The sequence below is a fragment of the Bos indicus genome, chromosome 7 (genome assembly GCF_029378745.1).
Source record: "Bos indicus isolate NIAB-ARS_2022 breed Sahiwal x Tharparkar chromosome 7, NIAB-ARS_B.indTharparkar_mat_pri_1.0, whole genome shotgun sequence".
In the NCBI taxonomy this organism is placed as follows: domain Eukaryota; kingdom Metazoa; phylum Chordata; class Mammalia; order Artiodactyla; family Bovidae; genus Bos; species Bos indicus.
Genome location: NC_091766.1, coordinates 52,621,117 through 52,649,079, shown reverse-complemented (window position 1 = coordinate 52,649,079; position 27,963 = coordinate 52,621,117). Strand labels below are relative to the sequence as shown.

The 27,963-nt window shown below is 57.0% G+C and overlaps 1 protein-coding gene across 3 annotated transcripts; it reads left to right on the top strand.

Moving 5' to 3' along the window:
- Positions 1-959: 959 nt before the first annotated feature.
- PCDH1 (protocadherin 1) lies at positions 960-27,357 on the top strand. Of its 3 annotated transcripts, XM_019965130.2 has the most exons (6): positions 960-1,166; positions 9,664-10,526; positions 13,492-15,687; positions 21,005-21,224; positions 22,164-22,202; positions 23,332-23,469. In XM_019965130.2, exons 1-5 carry the CDS (start codon positions 1,127-1,129, stop codon positions 22,187-22,189), a joined length of 3,345 nt encoding a protein of 1,114 aa, XP_019820689.2. In that variant the 5' UTR covers positions 960-1,126; the 3' UTR covers positions 22,190-22,202; positions 23,332-23,469. The 3 variants fall into 3 exon arrangements, with proteins under 3 accessions (XP_019820689.2, XP_019820688.2, XP_070649833.1); XM_019965129.2 differs by lacking the exon at positions 22,164-22,202 and having other exon boundaries at positions 23,332-27,357; XM_070793732.1 differs by lacking the exons at positions 960-1,166; positions 22,164-22,202 and adding an exon at positions 2,831-2,849 and having other exon boundaries at positions 23,332-27,357.
- Positions 27,358-27,963: the final 606 nt, after the last annotated feature.

Here is a 27,963-nt window from a genome sequence, read left to right as displayed (position 1 = left end):
TCAGCCACCTCTAGATGGCGCCAGAGAGCCAAAACTGAGTGGGAGAAACTGAGTTATCGAGTGTGTGAGACACTGCGTGTTGCCACCGTGTGAGTCGGTGAGTGTGAGTGTAACAGAGAGTGTGGCACTGCGAGGGCGTGTGATACAGGCCGTGACACCGCGCGGCTTCGCGGGGTAGGGACCCGTGTGACTCAGTGTGAATATGTTTGTCACTGGTAAATGTGTTGGGGCCACAGCTCCATGCCGCCCAGAGGACAGGTGATTGGGGGACCCTCTAACAGCCCGAGCTGAGGCGCGTCACCTCATCTTCACACTTGCATATTTCCCCAGTCCTCATTCTAGGGGAGCCTCTGGGTCCCATTACCCTCCCCCTTCCACGGTCCCCTCCGTAGCCCCACCCCCAAGACTTGCTGCGGCCACCGACGCTGACCGCTCTGCGGCTTCGGCCAGAGGGGGAGGGGTGGACTTCCCCAGAGCGCAGTGGGAAGGGAGGGCCACTCGGGGTGCTCTGGGGGTCTGGGCAGGAAGAACGTGGATCTGGAGAAGCAGATGCCCAGAGAAGGCATCGGGAGACATTTCCCGTGCCTCGACTTCCCAGGGGGGCAGAGTAAAGGACAGGTGTTTGAATAAGGTTGGGAAAGGAATTTGGGAGGGGTTCCAGATGGGGGCACGGGTGGGATAAGTGTAAACTGAAGAGCCTGGGAGGGGGACAATCTGCGTATACGGGCCTCGGGTAGCGAGGAGACAGCAAAAGGGGTCCCGGCTTTGCGGAGCGGTGCTGGGGTCCCCTCCCAGCAGAACCAGAGCGGTCCCGAGCTCCACCTCCCGGCCACGGAGCGGGGGGAGGGGGACAGGGAGGCGGGCGGGAGGCGGGCGGGCGGGCCAGGAGGGAGGGGGAGGGAGGGGGCGGGCCCGGCTGTGCGCTCCGCTCGCTGCTGGCTCCGCCGCCGCCGCCGCCGCCACCGCCGCCGCCGCCGTCGCCTCACACACTCCGGGAGCGGGAGCGCGGCGCGGACGCGAAGCCGCCGGGGCTGCTGCGCGCAAAGCCAGCCGGAGCCAAGCCTGAACCGCAGCGCCAGCCCGAGCCGTGCTGAGTCGCAGCCCGGGCCGGGGCCGGTGGCGGCTCATGGACTGCAGGGCCCGCGGCCGGCGCTGCCCAGAGTCGGGTAAGGATCGGTGGCGGTGGAGGCGGCGGTGGCTCCCGCCTGTGAGCGGCCATGGCCGGCGGGAGCCGAGGGAGGGGCGCTCGGCCGAGCGAGGCTACGGGGGCCCAGTCGGTGCTCCGCGTGCCGGGGTTGAATTGGGGGGCGTTTGGAAGCTCGGAGTGGGGGTTGCGGCCGGGGCACCCTGGCCTCCAAGGTCCGCCGCAAGAAGCCAAGCGAGGAGAGGGAGTGCTGGACTGGACCCCAGCCTAGGCGCCCTGCACCCCGGTGCGCTTGGAGCTGCGAGCATAAGGGGGCTCCGGGAGCGCGAGAGATGGAGATGGTTTGGGGCAAGAGCGCAGCCCCCAGTTGGGGGCCATTCCCCGAGGACGTAGCAAGCAAGGACCCTCATCCACAAGCACACACACTTGTTGGGCGACCGGCTCGGATCACTCAGGCGCGTCCAGCTCCCCGCGGGCACCCGGAGGGCCAGACCACGGACATATCTACACACATACATACATATGTGCACACAGGCATACCTCCCGCACATCAGCGCCCGCTGGGGCACCGTCACTAGCTGAGAATCCGCTTCAGCGCCTGCACGCTCAGCGGCACGGACACACAACCTGTGGTCCTACAAAGCAATAGAACACAACCGGGGGTGACATTCGGCGACTTGGACACACAAACGCAATCTCGTGCTCTAAAACAGGAGTGTCACGGCCACAGTTAGCCAGATGAACACTCAAAACCCAGTCACACACACACATATTCCTTTAAGGAACACACCCTAACATAAATTATGTTACACTCCTTGGCCAGAACACAGGTACACAACGCGTCTTGCTTGCACCCCTCGATTGCACCCATAAACACAGAACCCAGTGTTTCCGCACACGCCTTGAAGGCATACACCCTAACACAGGAAGTGGCACCTACAACAGCGCTTCACGGTCACAAACACAGTTTATTGCTTCCCACATCTTAACACTGGATTCCACACACACCTTCCACCAACAATATCACATTACACCTTGCGGGGTATACACACAAACACACGCGCTCTGTCCCTCTCCCTCAAAGGCCAGATTCCGTCCTGGGAAGCTGCCGGGCCGCCGGGAGAGCCCCTAGCGCCCCTTCCCCTTATCACGATACAGGCAGTGTAAATATCGGCGGCGGGAACCCTAGGGGCGGGCTGGCCGGACCAGCTTCCCCGCCGGCGCCTCCCCCACCCCCACTCCCGGGCCGGCCGGCTGGGTATTCCCGGAACAAGCTGGACCTGGCAGGCCGCGCCACCCCGCCTCCCCGAAGCTCCGGGGCACTAGGCCCTTTTGCAAAGGGTGCCAACCTTGGGCAGTGTTTGCGACCCTCTTCGGACCATTCAGTTGCGTTCTCCGAACCACCTGGATCCCCAGTAGACCTGGGTCCCACACACCTGTGTCTCTCTCACACCTGGGCGTCCCCTGCGCCAGGTCCCGGCTGCAGGCCAGAGTCGTGTGCGCGGGCGAGGCCCTGGGACCAGGAGGGCACGCGCGGCACGCGCAGGAGCAGAATTGGCAGGCGACAAGGACTCGCACTCCTTCCCCCCACCTACCCTCGGGAGCCCAGACTTCTGGCCTCTGTTTCTCAGCAGTGGCCGGCGACCATTCCTTCTAGCAGGAAATATTCGGGGCGGCTCTGACATCTTTCATGATTGAGAGTAGGGTAAAGCCCCCTTTTCTGCTGTCCGCGAGAGGCTCGGTTTTACGAGAATTTCTCCTCCGGGCCGGGCTCGCCGCTTTGTGATTCCGGCGCCGGCTTCTTCCCTGCCCCCTCCCGGCGCCCGCGGCGCGGCTCTCGGCGACGCCGGCTTGTGGGGGTCCCTAGGCTGAGACCGGGAGTGCGGAGGAGGAGGGATTCCCGGCGGCGGCCCCTGGGGCAGGGGGCGCCTGGGGCCCGCTGGTGAGGCGCATTCTCCCGGCGCCGCACTCGCGTCTCGCCTCGGGCTCGGGGAGGCCCGGCGCCGCGGGGGTGAGGGTGGGGGTGGGGTGGGGCCGAGAGATCCCGGGGATGCTGGAGGAACTGCCGCTGTCCCACCCCCGACACTCTCCAGTGTCCTCTGGGAGGAGATGCCCCGAGCGCAGGGTGTGTGCCGCGAGCGCCCGCTGACCGCAGCGGTGTAGGTTGGGGTCTGCCCCCTCCGGCCTGTCCGGCTGAGTCTAGTATGTCGTGCCGGAAGACGCCGAGGGCCTTCCATTACCTGCTTTGAGCCAACCCTTGGTAGCTGCCTGGAAAGAGGGCGCCCAGAGGTGTTTGTGACAGCCAGAGGTCTAGGTGTGTGGGGGTTAGGGGTGGGGCAAGTGTTACTTTCTTGATGTGGGGGTCTCGGAGGATTGAGATCTGTAATTATAACTAGACCAGGGCATGGAGTGGATCGAGGAGGGAGGGATGAGAAGGGCCTCCAGAGACTGCTGAGCAGGATAGCAGGGGAGCAGGTCTGGTTTCAGTTCTGGCTGCATTTAGTTTCTCCCCTTCCCTCCCACCTAGTCCCCACCCCCAAAAGGGATTTCAGCTGGAAAGGGGCGTCTTGCTGGCAGAGGTTCTGCTGCTGTGGCTACTTGGTCAGGGGACCTGGGCTAGGTAGAGATGGTGAGCTAACTGCTTCGGAGTGTGGGTGGAAGGGTCAGGAGAGGGTCTGGGAGGATGGAGGGAGGAGCTGAGCAGGAGTCAGGGCTGGGGAGAGGAGATGGGGAAGGAGGAGATCCTCACATGGGGTGAGGGCTGCCCCTACCATAAGAGAGGATAGTTGGTGCTGCAGAGATTATTTCAACCATGTATTGAGCTCCTACTGTCTGCCAAGGCCCATGGTGGGTGATGAGGATGCAATACTGTAGTAAGATACACAACTACCCTTGCCTTCATAGGTCTTCCCAGCTGGCAAGGGATTTGTTCACTTATTGATGAAACCAGTGAGCACCTACTGTGTGTCTGATGCTGGAAATGAAATGCTCCATTTAGATAGAAAGATATCACTCCTTTACAATAGACCTTAATGTATCAGCTCTCATTTAATCCTCCCAAATAATTTCAAGAGGCAGGATTATTTCCATTCCACAATATAGAAATATCTTCAGAGAGGTAAAGTCACTTGGCCAAGGTCACACAGCTAGCAAGTGGTGGAACAAGAGTTTGAACTCTGACAATCTGACTCAAGAATGCAGGTGCCTGGAAACTCCACAGAGGCTAATAGTGGGTTGTGAAAGAGAAGGGAGAGGAGCTGAGGGCTGTGCACTTATTCACTGTGGGAAGCCTCTGAGCAGCTCCACCCCATACAGCCCAGCTTGCTTGCCCTCCTTTCCCAGATGTTTGCTTTGTCCTTTGGTGTTTTGTGCCCGCAGTGGTGGTGGCTGTTTGTTACACTGCAGGGGTGGGGGTCACAGCTGACCTGGCCTCTGGGGCTGTGACATCTGCCCCTGTATGTTTCCTCTCTGGCCACAGCATTCAGGAGGAAATGGCCCCTGGTCCCCGAGGTAGGCTGGCAATGAAGGTTCCAGGTGACCCCCACAGCCGTCCTTCTTCCTGCCCAGATGTTGACACAGATGGCATTTTCCTTGGCTTTCCCTGGCCTCTGCCCTCTCACCTCACTGCGCTCGTGGAGCCTGAGAAGAATGAGTCACTGACCCTCCTGAGGCTCTGACTGCTCAGGGTCCTGGGTTCCCAGTGTCACCAGGTGGAGGTGGGGACACCCCTGCCGGGAAGGCAGCCAGTGCCTGGGCAAGGGCAGATAAGGCACTAATGGCTTCAGAGGCTGCCGTCTGGGACTAATGACTCCCTGTAACCAACCACCAGGACAAAGTTCAGGGATGGTGGGAGCAGGAGTAGGAAGGGCTGCCTCACTGCCACTCCTGGCTGTTCTGTTCTCTCTCCCTGCATCCAGGGAGGCCTGGCGTCCTTCCGTCCTTGAACCCTAGACCCTCTCTTTCTCTTTCACTCCTTGCCCTGCAGGTTTGGCAACCCAGGGATTGTGTGTGTGTGTGTGTGTGTGTGTGTGTGTGTGTGTGTTGGGGGAGGGGGAGTACATAGCAACCAGTGATTTCTGTTGATTTCTCTTCCTCCATCCAGCCTTTTCTCAACTCATGTGGGAAGGCATTCTTATTTCTCAAATCCCAACTCTTCAGCTTACTAGGAGCTTCCCTGTTGGCTCAGTTGGTAAAGTGTCTGCCTGCAATACTGATGACCCAGGTTCAATCCCTGGGTAGGGAAGATCCCTTAGAGAAGGAAATGCCAACCCACTCCAGTACTCTTGCCTGGAAAATTCCATGGACGGAGGAGCCTGGTAGGCTACAGTCCATGGGGTTGCAAAGAGTCAGACACGACCGAGCAACTTCACTTTAACTTTTCAGCTTACTATTTCTATGACCTAAGGCAGTTATTCTTTCTGAGCCTCAGTTTTATCATATGTACTATGGGAAGCCATGTAATAATAAACAGGACCCATTTCAGAGGATTGGGGGGATTAAATGGGAAATGGATGTAAATGTAGTAGAATCTCTGGGAGTGTTAGAGATGATGATGGTAAAGGTGATGACAGAAATTATACTTCATTCTTAATTCCAAAGACCTAGAGTACCTCAAGGTTGTTCCCAGAAGGTTCCAGACCCTTGCTGCCTCCACCTTGCTGCCTGGGGGGTTTCTCCAGGCCCCTCTTCCAGAATCAGAATTCCTAAGGGTGGGGCCAGATTGTACTCATTTTAAAGGGACTCTTCAGGTACTTAAAGAGCCTAGCCTTCTTCAGCTCTTGATCCTACTCTCAGCAAGCCTCTCCCAACCCCTGGAAACTCCCCCTGCCCCCAACCGTCCTTGCCTTGGATATTCCTTTTTAGTGTTCCTCCCAATCAGAAGTTAGATGCCACAATCCTTTCCTGACTCCTAAGGGTGACAGGGGGGCTTCCCTGGTGGCTCAGTGGCACAGAATCTGCCTGCCACTGCAGGAGATGCAAGAGACGTGGGTTTGATCCCTGGGTGGGAAAGATTTCCCTGGAGAAGGAAATGGCAACCGGCTCCAGTATTCTTGCTTGAAAAATTCCATGGACAGGGGAGCCTGGTGGGCTATAGCCCACGGGGTCGCAAAGAGTCTGACGTGACTGAGCGACTGAGCACGGGTGACAGCAAGAGTGAGAGAATGTGTATGAGTATTAGGAGGCAGGCGGGAGGTGGGGAGAATGTGTCACAAACACGCTATGTTTGTGCTGCCTGGGAGGCCTGAGGGGTCAGAGCCCCTGGTTGTGACCTGAGATGGGGAAGAAAGCCCCCGAGATTGGTGCTTAATCTGTAGCTCTTAGAGCAGCTACAAATCAAAGTCACCCTGACGCTGCCAGACCACGGACCTCTGAAGTTGTAGCCAAAATTTGTGAACATTCGTTCTTCTTGGAAAAATCTGCCATGTAGTTTCATAAAATTTACTAAGGGGGATGTGACTCCAAAAGGTTGATCTGGAGAGAGTGAGTGGAGGCAGGCTGTCACTGCTTTATTTCTCCTGTCAGGTTTAAGCCCCACCCAGCCAAGACTTGGAGTTGGTGCTCACAGTGATCCCATATAGTGTGTGTGCTGTGCAAGGGAGGGCAGAATAAGGTGCCCAGAAGGGAATGAGGTTCTTTGGAGATAGGTGTGTTTGGGTTGGGGCTCGATGGTAGGATGAGCCCAGTGCCAGGTCCATGCGGAGAGGGGAAATGGCTGAAGGATGGATCCAAATAGAGCGTCAGATAAATTCCTCTCTCCTTTAAAGAGATTAAGATTGCAGCTGGGAACAAACACACACTACTCATCTGATAACAGCCTCACGTGTGTTGAGCCTATTAGTGGGAGAAACGACCAGGGAGGGGCTTTGCTTGTGCAAGGAATCTGCATTCAATGACCATTTGCTGAGATCTAACCTACACAAGAAGGGTTCGATCAGAGCCCGGGGAGTCCTCAGTGGAGTGGAGAAAGTGGGTGAGGACGAGCAGTGAACACACACCAAGTTCCAGGATAGGTTAGCTAAAATAATCGCAGTCATTCATTAGCTGTGACTGAGCACCCACTGTGCTGTGCGGGGGGCTTCCCTGGTGGCTCAGTGGTAGAGAATCCACCTGCCAATGCAGGAGACCCGGGTTCAATCCCTGGGTCAGGAAGATCCCCTGGAGAAGGAAATGGCAACCCACTCCGGTATTCTTGCTTGGGAAATGCCATGGACAGAGGAGCCTGGTGGGCTACAGTCCATGGGGATGCAAAAGAGTTGGACATGACTTAGCGACTAAACAGCAGCAGCAGCAACTGTGTGCAGGGTCCAGGGCGAGGCCCTCAGGATGGATATACGAGTAAACAAAGCAGAGGCTCTCTTAGTTTCTGCTCACAGAAAGACAAACCATTCACAAATTATTCCCCAAACAGCTACCTAACTACATCGGTAAGTGCTTTGAGGGAGCATTTGTTGAGTGCCCATGTGCTAGGCATTCAGCCCATATGATCTCAAACTCCCTAGGAAAGAGGTAGTCATATTCCCATTTTACTGACAAGGAAACCGAGGCTCTAAATCAACTTCTGCAGCTCACATGGTCAGGACGTGGGCAGCTGGGGTCTGCCTCAGACTGCCTGATGTCACAGTCCCTGCTCTCTCCATCCTGCTGCCCTACACCTGTCAAATGGGTACAACCCAACAAAAGTGACAACCAGTCATGGGTTAGAATGGTGAGCTCCACAACGACAGACTGCATCTGTGTTCCACTGCCCATAGAGCAGTATGTTCCACTGTGTTCCATAGAGCCTGGAACATTTTAAGTACCCAATAAATGTTCCCTGAAAGCATGAATGAGCACTGTAGTGAGCCCAGCTCTGGGAAGGGGATGAATGCAGGGAGCCCTGTCCCTTCCTTCAGGATGCTTGGGGAGGTGGAAAACACAGGACTAGATGCACAATATGGGGACTGAATAACACAGGCGGGCGGTGTCCCCGGCTGCACGGTGATTCATTGCCGAGGGATTGGTACGCACAATAAGTGGCTGTGAGTTGGAGGAAGGAGAGGTCACTGTGGGCTGAAGAGGCTGGGAAGGCTTCCCGGGTGACCAGCGGCTGCCTTTAGTGGGGTGGGTGTGGCCTGTCACAGGGCCTTGGTAGGATTTCCAGGTGCGGGGCACCTATTCCAGGGGCAGGCAAGGAGCTGGGGACAGGAGATCCAGCCTGAGCCTCTGTTGAAGATGCCAAGCCAAAGACTTTGGATTTGCAAAGCAGGGCTGGTTGTGGTGTGGTGGTGCTGGAGAAGAGGAGGTAGTCAAGGCTGGTACTGAGCTGGAATCTGCTGACACACAGCTCAAAGCTGAGGAGACCAGCAGGAGCAGCAAGCTGCTGTCGTGACTGCGGTGCAGATTGTGGTTGGCTGGGGCATACAGGTCTCTCACTGGAAGGATTTGGGGGTGGGCAGGGAGAGGCAGATGCGAGATGGGGCTGGACCGGTTAAGGCCGGGAGGGGCCAGGTGTGAGGTAGGGGCCAGATACACACTGGGAGACTGAACAGACGTGTGGGAAGTGGTCTGGGCAAGGCTGCTCGTGTCATCGGCAGCCCAATCCCAGTTAGACCTGCTGGACTCCTAGCTTCTAAGGACGGGCCAGGGCAGCTCCCAATGCCAGTTCCAGGGCTAGTCAGCTCTGACCACTGACTGCCCTGACCCCAGTATTGACGTCTGCTATCTTCCACGTACCTGCCCATGTCTCTCCTCCCCACCGCCCCCGTGGAGAGCGAGGGCGGAGGAGCTGTGTGTGTACACACAGGTGTCCATGCTCAGGGGCATGTGTGTTTGCAAGGAGGTCGGGGAGGGAGAACCCCTATTCCTCAACCTTGTTTGCAAGCCTCGGTTGGGGCCCTGTTCAAGCTGGCCCTTTGTAGGGGTGGGCACCCTGGTTAGCAGGGTGATTAGTGTCAGAAGAGGATTTGAGATGTCCTACCTCACATGCGCACACTGACTTGGCATCTCAGAAGGGATAGGAACGTGACGTCATCCCTTCTGCCTGCAGCCAACTTGAGCGGCCCTCAGCGTGGGCGGTGGTGATGATTGGGGTCTGGGGAATGTGAGGGTTCCTGCGTCTCTCTCCTACTGTGTTCATGGCAGGGGGTGGGGGGCTCCAGGTCTCGCCCTTGCACTTGCTGTCTCTCCCTATCTCAGTATCAGGGTAATTAGCATGGGTGACTAAGGCAGGATGCTGGTGAGAAGGAGGTGTTGGGCAGAGAGCAGGGAGGGAGGGAGTGTCAGGTGGGTCCGGGCATTCCAGGGGCGGGAACTGCTCTAGACCTGTTCCGGCGCCTACCGGCTCCTCCAGCTGGAGCAGACACCGCTGCTACTCTGGGCTGTGGGTGAGACTCCGGGTTCTGGGTCCTGGAATCGGTATTCTCTCTCCTGGAGATCAGTGTGTGGGTGGGAGAGGGGGAGTTGGGGGTGGCTCTGGGCAGCCCTCAGAGCCTGGGCTCTCCTCCCAGCTGACCACTCTGTTCTGTCTCTCCCCCTTACAGCTCTCCTGATTCTGGAGCCTGCCCCAATGGGGCCCCTGAGGCACAGCCCAGGCCCTGGGGAGCGACGTCTGCTGTTGCCCACCCTGCTGCTAGCACTGCTGCTGCTGCTGGCTCCGTCCCCAGGCCATGCCACTCGGGTGGTGTACAAGGTGGCTGAGGAACAGCCGCCCAATACCCTCATCGGGAGCCTCGCCGCTGACTACGGTTTTCCCGACGTGGGCCACCTGTACAAACTAGAGGTGGGCGCTCCGTACCTGCGGGTGGATGGCAAGACGGGCGACATCTTTACCACAGAGACCTCTATCGACCGTGAGGGGCTCCGTGAATGCCAGAACCAGCTCCCTGGTGAGCCCTGTATCCTGGAGTTTGAGGTGTCTATCACAGACCTTGTGCAGAATGGCAGCCCCCGGCTGCTGGAGGGCCAGATAGAGGTTCAGGACATCAATGACAACACGCCCAACTTCGCCTCGCCAGTCATCACACTGCCCATCCCCGAGAACACCAACATCGGCTCACTCTTCTCCATCCCGGTGGCTTCGGATCGAGATGCTGGCCCCAACGGTGTGGCGTCATATGAGCTGCAGGTGGGGCCCGAGGCCCAGGAGCTATTTGGGCTGCAGGTGGCAGAGGACCAGGAGGGGAAGCAGCCGCAGCTCATCGTGATGGGCAACCTGGACCGGGAACGCCTGGATTCTTACGACCTCACCATCAAGGTGCAGGATGGTGGCAACCCCCCACGTGCCAGCAGCGCCCTGCTTCGGGTCACCGTGCTCGACACCAATGACAATGCCCCCAAGTTCGAGCGGCCGTCCTACGAGGCTGAGCTGTCTGAGAACAGCCCCATAGGCCACTCAGTCATCCAGGTGAGAGGCCCCTCCATCTGTCAGGGTGACCCACTCTACCCTGGGTCTACTCTACCCTACGTCTTCCCTGCTCTACCCTGTGGCTGACTTCCATTTAGAAATGGGAGCCCACCCCAACCTCGTGAGAATTCCCTTCACTTAAGGGCAAAACGGTCAAAATACTGCAGCGAGATCTCTTTTCCCAGCCCCTGCTTGGTGAGACTTTCCTACCACACCCCAGCAGGGGAGTGACTTTCCTCTGTCAAGCTATTTACGTGACAGTGACACAGCATAAGTACAGTGATCCCCCATCCCTGAGGCGGAGTCAAGTTGGAGAAACCTCTGCAAAGTGAAACCCCCTCCCAAGTCAAATGACATTCTCCTCCCCAGCCAAGCGAGCTGAACAAATGAATCGCCTTTTGTCCAAGTAGATTCTCTCCAGAGATGGGAATATCTTCCCAACCAGGGGCCCGTTAGCCAGATGAGAGTTTCCCGAGGCTGAAAGCCACAGCCTACCTTTGCCCATCCCTGACAGTCAAATGAAATCATTTTAGCCAGGTGAGTCCTCAGAATTCTAGAAACTGTGCTCAGATATCTATACATCTGTCTCCTCCCCTAGGCACTGGGCACCCATGGATATGGGGTACTGGGCACAGTTGGGTTGGTGGCCTCTGTTGCAGTTCTCAGCACCCCTTTCCATGGGAACTGCCCCAGGGGCTGGGCAGCTTGGCGGGGCCAGGGCCTGGGAGGGAGCAAAGAAAGCGTCCCTGCAGACAGGTGGGTGTATCTCGTGCTGTCATCTCAGCCCTGGCCTCCTGCCAGCCCCAGAGCCTTTCTCCTTCCCCATGGGCTGAAGTTGTCTGTCTTTGATGTGAGGGAGCTGAGGAGGGCTCAGACTGCCCTGCACACCGTTAGCTGTTCTGGGAAACCATTCCTTCTACATCCCCAAACTGAAGCAGGGCACAGGGGCAGTTTGGACCTTTATTTAGTGGCTGGTGGACTGGAATCTGTAGAAGAAAGACAGAGAGAAGGGAGACAGACAGTCGGGGATGGTGACTAATCATAGCCTAGGTGCTGGGCACTGTTCTGAATACATTCTGTGTATTATATCATTTAATCCCCATAGTACCAAGTAAGCATTATCCCATTTTACAGATGGGGAACTGAGCCCACAGAGATTAGGAAACTTTCCTCACGTCACCCATCTGATGTGTTCAGATCCCACCTCGGCCACGTCCAACAGTTTGACTTTAGAGCCCATGGGTATAAGAGTCAAGAAGTGGGATGAAGCAGGACAATGGGGCATAGACGAGGCTACAGGTAGATAGAGCAGAAAAGAGAGGATAGGAGAGAACCAGCAGTGGGAAAGAGGCTGAAGAACTGAGCAAGATGGGAGAGAGAGACAGAAGTCAAGAGTCAGAGAGAGAGGTAAGCTGGCACGAAAGGCGGATAAGGAGGTGGGTGACCAAGCTAGAGACAGGGAAGCAGACAGTGGGAATCATAATGAAAAGTTGGTGACAGACTGAGGGGATGGAGGGGCGAAGAGAAACTGTTAGAGGAGTGAGCAGAGATCAAGCAGTTGGGAATCCTGACCCATGTGTCTTGACTGTCAGAAAAAAATCCTGATGGGAAGGAAAGACACTAGCAGTGGCCCATAGAGTGTCAGCACTGATTTTCAGAGGTGAATGGATGGATGGCTGAATGGATAAACAAAAAGAGAGATACATGGTATTTAGGGAGCACTTGGCACGTGCCAGGCAGTGTTAGACACTTTTACCAATAACATCCCATTTAATCCTCATCACTACCTTGTGAAATAGGTTCTATTATTATCCTCCTTTTACACATTTGTAAACTGAGGCTCGAGGATGTTAAATCATTGGCCCAAGGTCACGTTATTGGGAAGCAGTGGAGCTGGGATTTGAACATAAGACTCTGTTGCTCTGCTCCCCAGAGACTCTGCCTAGTTGCACCCATCTGGTCTCATCTCCCCACACACACTGCCAACGCATTCTGCTGGGCTGTGACCTAACTCTAGATCGCATGTTTCTGCCTGACCGGTGCTCCCTCATGGCCATTCCCACCTGGCTCCTGTTCCTCCGTCACCACCCGTGTTTGTGTAGACTTGGGCCGGGTGCGCGTCGGCCTCGGCGCAGAAGGGCGTGCCCACTGCAGAGGGACAGGCAGTTCGTTGTTTGATGCTGGGAGCCCAGCCTGCTGCCAGCAGGCTCTGTGGCCTGCACCAGTCCCTCCTTCTTGGCCGCAGGCTCGGCCGGATTCCTCAAGTTGGTGCCTAGCCAGCACCAGACCTGGGAGGAGAAGAGACTTGAAACAGGTTTCCCCGGTTTGACAAGGGTAGTGGCCTGGCTTGGCGGGCTCCCTCTGACCCACATCCCTATCTGGCTGTTTTCAAAAAAAGCAGTCCCCTCACCTGTGGCCTCCAGGTGGGCATGTGGGTCTCCATTCATGTACAAACACACACGTACACAAACACACATACCTTCTCACATAGTCACAACACGTGTATGTTCATGCATGCCTATTATACACATATGCCATACATACACACCAGCTCTACTACTCACACATTCCCAGCTCTTCAGAAGGGTTGAAGGTCAGTTAAATTGGGTGGAAGGGCTACCCTGGTTGCTAGCTGGATCCTCATCCCCACGTTTGGGTGGACTAGTATAGAAATGATAAGTAGAGTTCAGTTCTGCCCTGTCCCATCTCTAGTAGTTAGCCTGCAGCACCATCGAGGATTTGTGGGCTGTTATCTGTGCTCTTCAGGGAAATAGATCAGTAATATCAGCTACAGTGTCAGGAACTGGGAAAGGGCAGGGCTTACACGTGCTGCTTTTGGAAAGGCTGCCTTATTAGATTAGTCATGTCTGCTGTGCTCCCTGGAAAGGCAGCCCTGGTGTCCCTTAATTTGCTATCCCCAAGCTAACCCAGCCCTGTTTCCCTCGTTTCTACCCCTGCCCTGTAGGTGAAGGCCAACGACTCAGACCAAGGTGCCAACGCAGAGATCGACTACACTTTCCACCAGGCACCTGAAGTCGTGAGACGCCTTCTACGACTGGACAGGAACACCGGACTTATCACTGTGCAGGGCCCCGTGGACCGTGAGGACCTGAGCACCCTGCGTTTCTCGGTGCTTGCCAAGGACCGTGGCACCAACCCCAAGAGTGCCCGAGCCCAGGTGGTGGTGACTGTGAAGGACATGAACGACAATGCACCCACCATCGAGATCCGTGGCATAGGGCTGGTGACGCACCAGGACGGGATGGCCAACATCTCAGAGGATGTGGCGGAAGAGACAGCTGTGGCCCTGGTGCAGGTATCTGACAGAGACGAGGGAGAGAATGCGGCTGTCACCTGTGTGGTAGCAGGCGATGTGCCCTTCCAACTCCGCCAGGCCAGCGAGACGGGAAGTGACAGCAAGAAGAAGTACTTCCTGCAAACCACCACCCCGCTCGACTATGAGAAGGTCAAAGACTACACCATCGAGATTGTGGCCGTGGATTCTGGCAACCCGCCACTCTCCAGCACCAATTCCCTCAAGGTGCAGGTGGTGGACGTCAATGACAATGCGCCTGTCTTCACCCAGAGCATCACTGAGGTCGCTTTCCCAGAAAACAACAAGCCGGGTGAAGTGGTTGCCGAGGTCACTGCCAGTGACGCCGACTCGGGCTCCAATGCTGAGCTGGTTTACTCTCTGGAGCCTGAGCCAGCTGCCAAGGGCCTCTTCACCATCTCACCTGAAACTGGAGAGATCCGGGTGAAGACATCCCTGGATAGGGAACAGAGGGAAAGCTATGAGTTGAAGGTGGTGGCAGCTGACCGGGGCAGCCCTAGTCTCCAGGGCACAGCCACCGTCCTCGTCAACGTGCTGGACTGCAATGACAACGACCCCAAGTTTATGCTGAGTGGCTACAACTTCTCGGTGATGGAGAACATGCCGGCACTGAGTCCAGTGGGCATGGTGACTGTCATTGATGGGGACAAGGGGGAGAACGCACGGGTGCAGCTCACGGTGGAGCAGGACAATGGTGACTTTGTTATCCAGAATGGCACGGGCACCATACTCTCCAGCCTGAGCTTCGATCGGGAGCAACAAAGCACCTATACCTTCCAACTGAAAGCTGTGGACGGTGGTGTCCCACCTCGCTCAGCTTATGTTGGTGTCACCATCAACGTGCTGGATGAGAATGACAACGCACCTTTTATCACTGCCCCTTCTAACACCTCCCACCGGCTGCTGACCCCCCAGACCCGTCTGGGTGAGACGGTCAGCCAGGTGACAGCTGAGGACATTGACTCTGGTGTCAATGCCGAGCTGACCTACAGCATCGCTGGTGGCAACCCTTATGGACTTTTCCAGATTGGGTCACATTCTGGTGCCATCACCCTGGAGAAGGAGATTGAGCGCCGCCACCATGGGCTGCACCGCTTAGTCGTGAAGGTCAGTGACCGCGGCAAGCCCCCACGCTACGGCACAGCCTTGGTCCACCTGTATGTCAACGAGACTCTGGCCAACCGCACGCTGCTCGAGACCCTACTGGGCCACAGCTTGGACACACCGCTGGACATTGACATCGCCGGGGACCCAGAATATGAGCGCTCCAAGCAGCGCGGCAACATCCTCTTTGGCGTGGTGGCTGGTGTCGTGGCCGTGGCCTTGCTCATCGCCCTGGCTGTGCTCGTGCGCTACTGCCGGCAACGGGAGGCCAAGAGTGGCTACCAGGCTGGCAAGAAGGAGACCAAGGACCTGTACGCCCCCAAGCCCAGCAGCAAAGTTTCCAAGGGCAACAAAAGCAAGGGCAAGAAGAGCAAGTCTCCCAAGCCTGTGAAACCGGTGGAGGATGAGGATGAGACTGGCCTGCAGAAGTCTCTCAAGTTCAACCTGATGAGCGACGCCCCTGGGGACAGTCCACGCATCCACCTGCCCCTCAACTACCCACCAGGCAGCCCTGACCTGGGTCGCCACTATCGCTCTAATTCCCCACTGCCTTCCATCCAGTTGCAGCCCCAGTCGCCTTCCGCCTCCAAGAAGCACCAGGTGGTGCAGGAACTGCCGCCTGCAAACACATTCGTGGGCACCGGGGACACGACGTCCACGGGCTCTGAGCAGTACTCCGACTACAGCTACCGCACCAACCCCCCCAAATACCCCAGCAAGCAGGTAGGCCAGCCCTTGAGGCTCAGCACGCCCCAGCCCCCACCCTACCCCTACCATGGGGCCATCTGGACCGAGGTGTGGGAGTGACGGAGCTGGTGTCTTGAACCTGCTCTGCTCACCAGCCCAAGGCAATGGTGGGAGGTGGAACCAAAGGTCAGGGAACGCTGGGACCGGCAATGACCCTGCTGCCTCACCCAGGCTTGGAGGGCTGGGCCCAGTGAAAATGGAGGGTGCGTTCTGTGTCCCCCCACCCACTGCCCCTCCCCACTGGGAGAGGCCTGTGGTTTGTTACATCCTGGGACAGGACCAGATGCTGGGTGCTGCAGGTGGGGGCTGATGGGCAGGGGAGCAGAAGGGTTTGGAGGCAGAAGCGTGGAGGGAAATGGAGACTTAAGTCTCCTTCAAACCTGGATCTCTGTCTGAGACCAGTCATGGGTGCTTCTGTGAAGGGGAAACAGGGAGACCTGGGCCCTGGTGGGTAACCAGGTGGGGACTCTGTCAGGGAGGGGGGCCCCCCTTTGTGCCTTCTCTGTGTACTGTGTGTTACCCTTTTCCCCACCCCAGACTCCTGGGCTGGGCCCCCCATTCCTCTTCCCCCATCCCAAACACTTCCCCCTGATAATAAAGTTCTCTATTTTTGGAGTTTTGGTTTCTTATTTTCCTGGAAGTGAGAGAAGAAGTGAGAGAGACTGGAAACAAACCTTTGTCTGGAGGTCCTGCCTCAGTGTCCCCATCCCTGCTCTTTGTCCCTCCCCATGTCCCAGACCTGCACCTCTCTGCCAACCGTATCTTAATTGATCACCTTCCCCCCCACCAACCCATGACCATGACCAAGTCCTTGTCTGGGTGAAGCACCCTTCAAAAAGAAGTGTGTCCAGCAGTGTATCCCTCTCCTCGTGGTTTTTAGTGTTTTTTTTTAAACAATATTTATTTCTTTAGGCTGGGCCAGGTCTTAGTTGTAGCATGTGGGATCTAGTTCCCTGAGCAGGAGTCGAATCCCAGGCCCCTTGCATTGAGAGCACAGAGTCTTGCCCACTGTACTACCAGGGAAGTCCACCTCCCCTCATGTTTGTGAGGCCTCCCTGGGAATGATGCCCTTCATCAAGAAAGCGGGTGGAGAGACACCCAAGTCCTGACCTTTCTCCACTGACTAAGACTTGACCTTTCCCCTCTGTGCAGACTGAGCAGTTCCCAATAGAGCTCAGACCAGAGCAGCTGGTAGGGGTAGGTGGAGTGCAGTCTGGCTGCCTCAGGTAAAGGCACAGAACCTTTTAATTATACTAGGCAACTTCACTAGAGGCAAGATCTTCCCAAGTCCCTTTCCCAGCCTCTTCATCCCTGTACCACTCAACACCCAGCAATTAGCCTGTTTTGCCCTGTCTTCCCACCAGGGTCACCAGCCTGGGCTGCCGGGAGGGCGGGCCCAGGGAGAGGGGAGGGAATCCTCCAGTGCCGTGGGCCAACCTGCTCTGTGTCCCTGGACCTGGGCTGAGGCACCCTAGATGGCCCTCTCCCTTCCCTTCCTTCAGCTCCTTGCTCTGGCCACCCTTAGCTGCTAGCTCTCATTCACTCTCTCTCTCTCCGTCTCTCACTTCTTGCTCTCCTGGGTCTGCCCTGTCGCTGGCTGTGCCCAAGGAGGAGGCTAAAGTCAGAGTGAGGGGACTCAGGTCCTGGGGGAGTCTCTGAGGCCAGAGGCAACCTGTGTCCATGGTAACTGAAGAGGCTTGAGACACTCCCAGGAGGTCCAAGGCGCCAGCTCTCTATTCTGATTCGGTCCACAAACTCCCCAACGCCCTGGAGCACCCCCAAAGTGAAAATCCTGGGGGTTTTGGAGGAGTGGGGCATGGGGAAGTGAAATCTGGTTTCATCTCATTTCTCCTGGACGAATAAGCATCTCTCGGGTGGCCTCCGGCAGCTCCTGACCAATCATCCTTTCTCTCTTGTTCCTCTCCTTGCTGCCGCTGCCTCTCCCTCATTCTTCTGTTCCTGTAGCTCTTTCATCTCTTTTTCTTTTCCGAAGTCTGAGGGATTATCCTTTACTCGGCTCCAGACCAACCCAGGGATGGAGCCACACTGCACATTTGAACATAACCAAGTCATGATACCGCTGTTATCATCAAAACACATAGGCTGAATCCCTACTGTGTGCTCAGCACTGTGCTAGACCCTGAGGGAAAAATGGTCATATTTCTACAAGACATACAAGTGAAAAGATGAGGCAGTTCGGAATCTTGGTGTTGCTTCTCGCCAGTGAGAATGCCACATAGAAAAGCTTTTCCCAACTTGTTCTGCCACTACTCGCTTTCTTTTTTTTTTTTTTTGAGTCCTTACCAGGTGCAACGTACCATGCTAAGCATTTTATGTGAATTAGCTCATTCAACGCTCATAACTCTTTGTGAGTAGGTCATTTTACAGAAATGAAAACCAGGTAGCGATGGAGTCAAATTCAAATCATCACGAGATCTGGTTGCCAGAGTCTGCTATTTTCCATTATGCACTTTTTGACTAAGTTCAGATTAACCTAATAAAGGCTCTACAAAGTTCTGCAAGAAGGGAGAAACTGTTAAGCTTTGTATAACTCTGGGTTTTCCACATTTATTTGACCATGGTGTCCCCTCCCTTTCTTTGAGGCATGTAGTATGAGAAGACATGGGAGTGGGCTCCTGAGAGGGAAATGTGCACCTGAACCAGCTCTTCATGAAGTGAGGAGCAGGAGATGGACGGGAGGCTGAGCCAGTCCCTGAGGCAGGAGTGAGTGTCACCAAGCTGGAGGCAGGGAGAGGGCAGAGAGGGGACTCTGAACGGAATGGAGGATGGAGTGGGGAGCTGAGACAGGAGATTGGAAGGTGTAGGCTATAGAGGACATAGATACCTTGTCAAAAGTTCCTTAGAGGAAATAGGAGCCCCTGAAAGCTCTTGAATTTGGGGTGAACTGAGTTTTAGAAAGTTCACTGGAGTGTATGATGGATTTAAGTTGGTAGAGGTGAAGGTACAGGACTGAACCCCTAAGGTCTAGGCAAGGATGGTGGCGAAGGGAATAATGGATGGATGGATCAGGCTGACGTTCTGGAGAAAAGACCCACAGGACTCAAGGAATAATTGGATGTGGGGTAGGGGTGGGGAGTGAGGGGAGAGCTACCAAGATTTCCAGATAGATACCATCCTTCTGAGTCTGGATAAGGGGGATAATGGTAAGATCATTGCCCATGCAGAAGCTGACTGAAGAAAAAGAATTTGGTTTCAGGCACGTTGAATCTGAAGGGTCCATGGGGACACCAACTAGAAATATCCAGGAAGTGTCTAGAACTTCTGGACTGGGGTGTTTGAGACAGATTTTGGACATAGGCTTTTAAGATTTATTTATTTATTGGCCACACTGCACAGCATGTGGGATCTTAGTTCCTCAACCAGGGACTGAAGCTGCGCCTCCTGCAGTGGAAGTGTGGGATCTTAACCAATGGACTGCCGGGAAGTCCCTAGACTTTTTAAAATTTGATAGTCATAGAACTATAGGGAATATTTAGTATTGAGTATGACCCAACCCTCCATTTTAAAGAAAAGCATCATAGAAAAAGACCAAGTAATGTGTATTCCAGGAGGCAGGATTGCAGCCTTGGATTACCAGGCACAGGTTCTGCAGGGACGGAGGGCTGCTGGCTAATGTCTAAAAAGAAAACTGTGAAGAAAAAAACATTTGATAGCCGGGCTACTCTGTGCCTCCCAGAGCTCCTGGAACCTATCGTCAGGTCAGTTTGGGAGATCTTGTCTGTTATCACCCAGACCTTTCAGTGTTTTGGATCCCGACATGGATCTCAAGAAGGGTTGCCTGTGCCTGAAGATGGAGTGGGAGGCAGGGTGGGCAGGCAGCTCCCTGTGCTGACGCCCTCCCCCACCCCAGCTGCCTTGAATGGGACACAAATTGTCTACGGTATCAGGAGGGTGGGTCTGCAAACCTGGACCACCTTCCATCTCAATAACCTATTGAGAGTTTTAAGAACAAAGCAGCACAAAGTCAGAGGATTAGAGGGAACCTGGAGACTCATCAGCAGGGGCCTGGGCATGGGCTGCTCCCATCCCTGGCCTCCAGGGGCCCTTGGTCTTCACCCTCCACAACTCCTAATTTCTGGTTGGTAGGAGAACCAGTGGTAGTCCCAGGTGGGTGTTTGGGTGCTTGGTTGGTTGTGCCAAGTTCCAGGCTGAGGTTGCCAGGTTCCTGGGATGATCATTAACCCATGGCAGGCAGACGGAGCTGCTGGCTGGGAGCAGCCTGTCACTTTTGCACTCCCCCGACCCCAGCTCCCAGTCTAAATCCTGAATCCACCAAGCCGGCAGCCCCTCCCAGAAGCTCCTTCCTGTTTCCTAGAAGGAGTCTCCATCTGAAGCCAGTCTTCTGAATCCCTGATGGATGCCGCCTCCCCCTCCTATGCCCAGGTCCTCCTGGGCCCTGCCCTCTCCAGTAATACTGTTTCCTGATATGGAGGGCTGGGGAGTTTCCATTGTTCTGCCACCCCACCCCCAAGGTGCCCTGATTTGTTATCAGGCTCCTTTTCCTTCTTCCTTCCCACCTTTTTCCACTCCCAGGCCTCTCTGAAGGGGAACAAGTGGGGACAGGGGCTGAGTGGGAGAGGACTCAGCAGGGAGTCCTGCCTATGGCATTACAGACCAGGGGGCATTGCAGACCAGGGGTGAGGAACAGAACCTCAGAAAGCCGTTAGCAACCCCACTGGATGGAGGCAGTAGGAAGTTATGGAGCAATGAAACAGGTGAGGAGCTGGAGTCTGGAAGCTGCTATTTGGAAATTAGGGAACTGTTCTGGTATTGATGAGCTGTTTTGGAATGAGGAGTGTGTCCTGCTTTCAGGGAGCTGTTCTAGAAACTGGAGGCTTGCTGGTGTTTAGAGGCTATGCTGGAATTAGGGGAGTTGGCTGGTATTGTGCTATTTTGGTGTTGGCTGTCTGGAATGAGAGAGGCTGTGCCAATACTGGGAAGCTGTGCTCTAACAAGTGGTTGTACTGGATTAGGCTTATCGTTGCTGGCCTGGGGGCTATCATAACACTGGGGCCTGTGCTGTGTTAGGACTTCCAGTGTGTGGTCCTGGCTGTCCTGGGAGCTGTCCTAGAATGAAGGGCAGTGCTCTATGAAGGTGTCTGCTTTCTGGGGGGCTGTGCTGTGCTGGGGGGCTGGGCCTCTTCTTGGTTGCTGCTGAGGCCTAGAGGACTAGAAGCTCTGGGTGTAGGCTTGGCTGGGGCTGCAGCCTGGTGTGGTGGTGGGCCCGTGGGGCAGGCTGGCCGGCCAGCAGTGACATTTCCTCTCCCCGCAGTTACCTCACCGCCGCGTCACCTTCTCCGCCACCAGCCAGGCCCAGGAGCTCCAGGACCCGTCCCAGCATAGTTACTACGATAGTGGCCTGGAGGAGTCTGAGACGCCATCCAGCAAGTCGTCGTCAGGGCCCCGACTGGGTCCCCTGGCTCTGCCTGAGGATCACTATGAGCGCACCACCCCTGATGGCAGCATAGGAGAGATGGAGCACCCCGAGAACGGTGAGGGGCGTTGGCATGGTCGGGCACCCCAGGAATGAGTAGAAGCCTGAAAATGATGACAAGACCTTACAAAACAGCCTCCATCTCTTGAGCTCTTCTGTGGTCAGCAGTGATCACTGTGCAGAGTGCTTTCTGGCATATATTCATTGAATCTGCATAACCACTCTGATTTGAGATCTTTATTGTGCCCACTTTACAGTGGAGAAAACTGAGGCGCAGAGAGGTTGAGTCACTTATCCAAAGTCCTATACAGGAAGTGACAAAGCTGGGAAGGATTCAAACCCAGGCTTCTCTGATTCCAAAGACTTTGCATTTAGTACTACTCTATATTGCTTCCTGGGAACAGGGACCCCAAGAATGGGGGCTAGAGGGCTCAGACAGTGGTGAGGGAGCCTTGAGGCAATCTTTTGATGTAATGAGGGTCAGAGGGCCTTGAGGATGCTCAAGGGACCCTGGATGCTCTAAGGAGCCCAGAGAAGGGTGTGATGGTCCCCGGGGGAGCAGGAGATGGTTTGGCTGAGGAGAGGAGTGGTGGGGCTGGGAAGGGGAAAGTCTTGTCTGGGAGAGGCTTGGAGAGTGATGGCAGAAGTGAGGTCTGGGCAGGAGCAGTATGGGGACAGATGGGGGATGTGTGTCAGAATGTATGGATGCAGTGCGTGTCTGTGTGAAGGCATCTGTGGTGGCCCACAGTGGGGAGCCTAAATCAGCTTGCCCTTGGGATAGACAGACTCTCCAGCTTGGAGCTTTCCTCAGGTCTCGCCCCCTCCCTCAAGCCGAAGTCCCGAAGCCCCCCAAAAGATGAAAGGTTCCACACCTCACCCCGCGGGCACAGGTTGTTGTCTGACCTCCCAGGCCCGAGGTCTCAGAGTGTCCTCTCTCCCCACCCTGCCCGTCCATGCGCGATCTCACTCCCGTCTCGTCCTTTTTGTGCCCGCGCAGAGCCGGCTGGCAGGAGCAGGCCCTGAGGCGGACTGCCAGGTATGTGGGAGCTGCTCTGGGGTCTGGGGTCTGTGGGACTCGGCCCAGCACCCAGCCCCGCCCACCCAGTGCCCGTGCTCTGCTCCATGCCATGTTGGGTCCCCACTCTGCCCTGAGCTAAAGAGCCTGGGTGCTTTGAGGGTTAACGACAGAGCTGTCCCCTTCTCACCTTGCACTGGCAGGAGACCAAACCAGGGTGGGTGGTGCCAGGGGAGCCCCCACCCCAGGTGGTGCTGCTCAGTCATGTCCCTGGCAGGGGGCGGGGAGGTCACCGCCTGGTGCTGTCCCCAAGAGAGGGCAGGACAGGGGCAACTGTGACAGGAAGTGCTCCAGGCCCAACCGTTCCCATAGAGACCCCGGCTGCCCAGCAACCACACCGGCTACTGCTGATGTCAGGCGGCCAACTCCTGTTCCCGTGGGTGTTCTGGGCAGGGAGCCGGGGCAAGGCCAGGGATGGTGGTTGCTGTAGGGGCCAGAGTAAGGCGGGGTGGGGCTGCATGAGCGTGCTTGTGGCTATGTGAGTGTGTGCTTCTATGGGAACCCCTGGCTTTGTAGTGGGGCCTTGCTGTGCTGGGGTGGGGTTTCAGGACAGCTGGGGGCATGGTGAGGCTTAAGGGGGCTCAGAAGGAAGATATGTGCCCACCTCTGTCTGAGGATAGAGATACCCGGTGTAGGTTTGTGCGTCCATGCCTATCTGAAGGGAAGGCTATGGGTGTGTGGGGGGAAGGGGGCGACAAGGGAGAAAGAGATTGTGTCTGTAATGAGGACAGGGGTTTCCTCATCCCTATCTGAGGGTAGGTGTGCATGTGTCAGCCTGTCTGGAGGTAGATGACAGAGTGCATAGATGGGTTGTGCGTGCACCTGTCTGAGGGCAGATACAGTGGGTGTGTGAGAGGAGAGCTGGAGGATGGGTGAGGGTGGAAGAAGGGAGGTGTCTATTTAAGGATAGGCTGTGTGTGAGAGTGTACACTCCATGGATGGTGGGAGGGTGTGTGTGCCTGTGAGCTTGGTGGGCAGGAAGGGGTGTGCACTCTTGTTCCAAGACAGAGTGGAGGTGCTGTTGGGAGGCCATGGAGCAGAGCCCTCGAAGGCTGCCCTGCCTGAGGACCCTCCCCTTTCTTCCCTGCAGACCTGCGCCCTCTGCCTGATGTCGCCATGACGGGCACCTGTACCCGCGAGTGCAGCGAGTTTGGCCACTCCGACACGTGCTGGATGCCAGGCCAGTCGTCTCCCAGCCGCCGGACCAAGAGCAGCGCCCTCAAACTCTCCACCTTCGTGCCTTACCAGGACCGAGGAGGGCAGGAGCCTGCGGGCGCCGGCAGCCCCAGCCCCCCGGAAGACCGGAACACCAAAACGGCCCCCGTGCGCCTCCTGCCCTCCTACAGTGCCTTCTCCCACAGTAGCCATGATTCCTGCAAGGACTCGGCCACCTTGGAGGAAATCCCCCTGACCCAGACCTCGGACTTCCCACCTGCAGCCACACCGGCATCTGCCCAGACAGCCAAGCGCGAGATCTACCTGTGAGCCCCCTTCTGGCCGGCTGGCCATCCCTTCCCCAGTCGCCGGCCAGCTCCCAGGTGGGCCCATTCCAGGGTCCCCGCTCCTGACTCCTCCAGCGTGGACTTCCTGGCCAGGGCCCTGAGTGGGGGGTGGGGTACTGGCCTCATGACCACGCTGGCCCTTCCCCCATGCAGGGTCCAGGTCCTCTCCCTTCACTTCATCCCCCAGACCCTAGGGAGCCCCCTCTTCCCCTTTATGGGGCTCCTCCCAGCTGATGCCCAAGAGGGCTCCTCTCCGATGACTAGGCTCCCTTCCCTCGACTTCCAGGGAGCACCCCCTTACTTTGGGCAGATAGTGGAGTCAAGGGTGGGTAGCACACTTTTAACTCATTGTTTCCCGGATGGCCGACCAGGGCGGGGATAGGATGCCTCTATTCCAGCCCTGCAGCAGGGCTGAACTGGGGAGCCCCCCTCCCTGGGAACTCCCAGAGGAAATTCAACCACCAGGCGCTCCCCGAAGGGCTGTTGTTACCAAAGGTGGGGTGGGGATGGGGGTGAGAGTGGGGCAGAGGCCTTGTCTTCCTGTACTGCTCCTGGGCCGGCCCACCTGCCTGCCACATGCCCATGCCTGGTCCCATCTGGGGGCCCCCCCTTCCCCACTGGTCATGCAGTGTCTGTATATAAGGACCTTGGAATGATGTCCCCATTTCTGCCTGATTTGCAACTTTTCTTGTTGATGTTGTGTTGTCTTGGGGGACCCCTCTGGGGGGGACCTGCCCTATGCCCCCTCCTCCCTGCCGCAGTGCCCCCCACCCCAGGCCTCTACTGTTCCATGTTGTAAATACCCCTGGGGCCATGGTGGGATGGGGGTGCAGGCCAGGGAAACAAAGGGTGGGCGGGGGTGAGGGTAACATTCGCCTATCAGCAGAGCTGGGCTTTTATTTAATTTTTTTTAAGAAACAAATCTCTATTTTTTTGGAACTGTTACGCTGTGCCCTGGTGGGGGGAATCCCCGCTCAGGCTGGCCCCCACATCCAGATGAGCATCACAGAGGGGCCCTGAGGCTGTGGGGGGCAGCTGGACAGGGGTGGGATGACTGTGCCTCTGGCCTGGTCGGGTGAGTTGGGAGCAGGAAGGTTTGTTCAGGGGGTGGCTGGTCGCTGCCCCCAGTAGGGGGTACCTGCACCCTGCCCCCTCTCTGCCCCCCACCCCCAGCCCCTGCCATGACTGACCCGTCAGCCTGTAAAACCACCATTGCCTTGATCTCAGGGGGTGGGAAGGGCGCCTCAGGGCACCCTGGGCTCCAGGCCCCCTTCTTCCAGTTGGGCTTCCCTTTGCCAGGGTCAGGGGTCCCATGGGGGTGGGGAGATTGGGGGGCAGAGAAGCCCAGTCAGCCATGATGAGGTGGGATTCTTTTCTTCACCTCAGGGGGCCAGGGTGTGAGGGGCATCCTGCAGAGCCTCCGTCTCCCACTGTGGCCATCTCAAAGCCTCAGTCCCCCTTCCTTCCAGAAACCCCCACTGCCTTGGCCCATACCTCTCCAGCTCCCCAGGAGCCCAGGCTGGGAGGCTGGAGACTCAGGGTATGGCCCTTGCTTGACTTCGTCTAAGCTTGGGGGGGTCGGCCCAAGGGTGGGAGGGGTGGGTACAGGCTGCTGGGTCGTCTGGTGCCTTTGGGAGCTGTGTTGCTGGGGTCTTAACTCCTGTATCCCCAGAGACCCCACCTCCACCCCTGAAAGCCATGGGGCTGAAGAATCACCTTATTCTCTGCTCCTTGCCCCTAACTTGGCTTGGGGTAACAGTGCTGGGAAGGAGAACATTGTTAGGCTTGTGGCCCCAGCATCCACAGCCCTTCTATGGAGGGCAGGGTGTAGAGTGGGCTGGGGTGGCAGCAACCAGGTCCAGGGATTGGCCAAAGGCTCCTTTCCCTCGGGGAGGCCCAGGAGGTGGGCTGGGGCTGGTTAAAGAGACAGCCCCTTCCCCCTGCACAAACGGGGCAGGTGCAATACTGGTGGAGTTGGTAACATGAGTTGCCCAGCTGGTGGGTCAGTGGCTTTGAGGGCTGTCCTGGGTCCTGGAGTTCAAGATTCTGGCAAGATTGTATGCGGCCCATTTGCTTGGTGGAGAGGGTGGTCCAGACAGGAGGCATTCCTGGGGTCGGCAGACTCCCCTTGGAAGCCCCTGGTGGCCTGGGCACCCTGCCCTGGTCTTGGAGGCCCCTGAGCACTAAGTGGAAGGGCAGAGGAGCACTTTGCACAATGGAGAAGCCAGAAGGAAGAGAGTGGCCCAGGTGGCCAGGAGGGCTGAGAAGCACAGAGGAGCCCTTCCCACAGGCAAAGGCAGAGCCCCTAGCCCCCTGGTTGGGGTCGGGGCACTGAGTCTGTCACCACCTGGGCACTGGAGAGGTGAAACCAAAGGTGGGCAGGGGGTGGGTGACAGCACTGGGGACCACTCCAGTTGGTCCTAGGTCTGTGAAGCCCTTCCCCAATGCCTTGTGTCGCGTACAGTTTTATGTACAAATAGGCGACATTTGGCCAGAGGAGACCCCGCTCAAACCCAGCCTGACCCAGTCAGTGTCTTCCTAGAGGGGACCTAGTCTGTCCTCACCCCCTACTTCAGAGCATGTCTCTTGGTCGGGGGAGGGTATATGGGGACATACTTCTCTCCTAGGGTCCCTGAAGCGTGTCTCACTTCCCCCGGGGAGAGTCTCTGGGGCATCCCTCACCTCTGGGGGCTCCCTAGGCCCTATCTCTCCCCTTGGGAGTCTCTAGAGGGATATGTATTCCCTCCGGGGACCATGGGAGCATGTCTCCCCCCTACCCAGGCTCTCTGGGGAGCCTGTTTTCCTCCCAGGGTTCCTGGGAGTACTTAAGGCATGTCAGTCTTGGGCCATCTCTCTTCCCAGGGAAGGGGGCTATCTCTGAAGCATGTCTGGGAAGAGATGTTTCTGGCCCTCCCCGCACCTCTCCTCCGGGGTGTCTCTGACCTGCAGCACTTGGGATGAGACTGGGCAGCTCTAAGTTGTCTTTTCTCCTAGGGGCTCTGGGATACCTCTATCTCCTGAGGGCCCAGCCTCTGGAGCCATTTCTTCCCTGGACGGGGGCTGTCTCCTGGTGTTGGGTTGGCTTGTGTTGGCCAAGAGAAAGCCTCTTAGGGGGCGTCTCCACGTGGGACTTCTCTGGGAGGGGGGACTGTGTCTCGCCCATGGGGTTTCCGGGCGGTGTGTCTGCCCGTGGGGAGGGGGAGACTGTGTCTCCTCGGGTTATCTGAGTGGGGAGGGGGGCCGTGTCTCTCTCGTGTGTTGGGGGGTGGGGATCAGGGAGGGGGGTTTTGGGCGCGTTGGGTGCCCACACTGGGGTCGTGTTTCTCTTGGTTCGTGCCACTTCCCAACGCCTCGCTCCTCCCGGGAAGGGCCCCCGCTCCGCCCCCACTCCACCCCTGTCCCTGGCGCTGCGAGCACAATCCCGTTGATTTGTAATGATTTCTGTCTCTCTTGTCTTTCTCTTTCTCTGACCGCCCCCCGCCCCCCGCCGCGAGCATGCGCAGGCACCGCCCCTACCCCTCCGGTTCGGTTCGTTTCCGGTTTGTTTGCTGAGCTGTCAATGAAAGACCCGTGTAATTATTCCCGAGCTTTACAATAAAAGTGTGAAAACCGGACCCCACTTGGCTTCTTCCAGCCCCTTGGGTCGGCGTCCCGGGGAAAGTGGAGGCTAAATCTGGGGTAGCGACCTTGGAGAGGGTCGGGGGACGCGGACGGGAGAAGAGGGATCGAGATCCATAATGGCATTAATCGGCGCCACGCAGGGATGGGGACAAGAGGACGGAAACTGATGGCAGATCTACTTCGTACTCCAAAGCCATCCACTGGGCTCGATCCGCTCCCAGCAACCCATTCCCACCGGAGTTAAGGTGTAAGCTAGGCCTTAGGCTGGAGGGCGCGCCGCGCTGCGGAGGGTTACTCTATGCTGCCGTCTTCCATAGGGCACGTATCCATTCCCGCTACCCCTCATTTAGCAGTTTGAATCACAGAACTGGATGAGAGAAGGGGCAGGGGACACCTGTCTGTCGCTCCGTCGCATGCTCAGGAACGAGGGTTGGAAGTCTTATGTATGGGGACCCGATAAGGTCTCAGCCTCTGGCCCCGAATGCGCACTTCCCCCTACCCCCCCACCCCCACCCCCGCTTCCGTGTCGAGTGGCCAGGCCTCCTCCGTCCGGCTCCCTGGTAAACACCAGCTCGGAAGAAGTCGAAGAACAGAGACCG

Coding starts and splice junctions, on each gene's coding strand:
- PCDH1 (XM_019965129.2), top strand. CDS start 1,127: ATGGACTGCAGGGCCCGCGGCCGGCGCTGCCCAGAGTCGG. Junction 10,527..13,491: donor TAGGCCACTCAGTCATCCAG/GTGAGAGGCCCC, acceptor CCTGCCCTGTAG/GTGAAGGCCAACGACTCAGA. Junction 21,225..23,331: donor GATGGAGCACCCCGAGAACG/GTGAGGGGCGTT, acceptor TCTTCCCTGCAG/ACCTGCGCCCTCTGCCTGAT.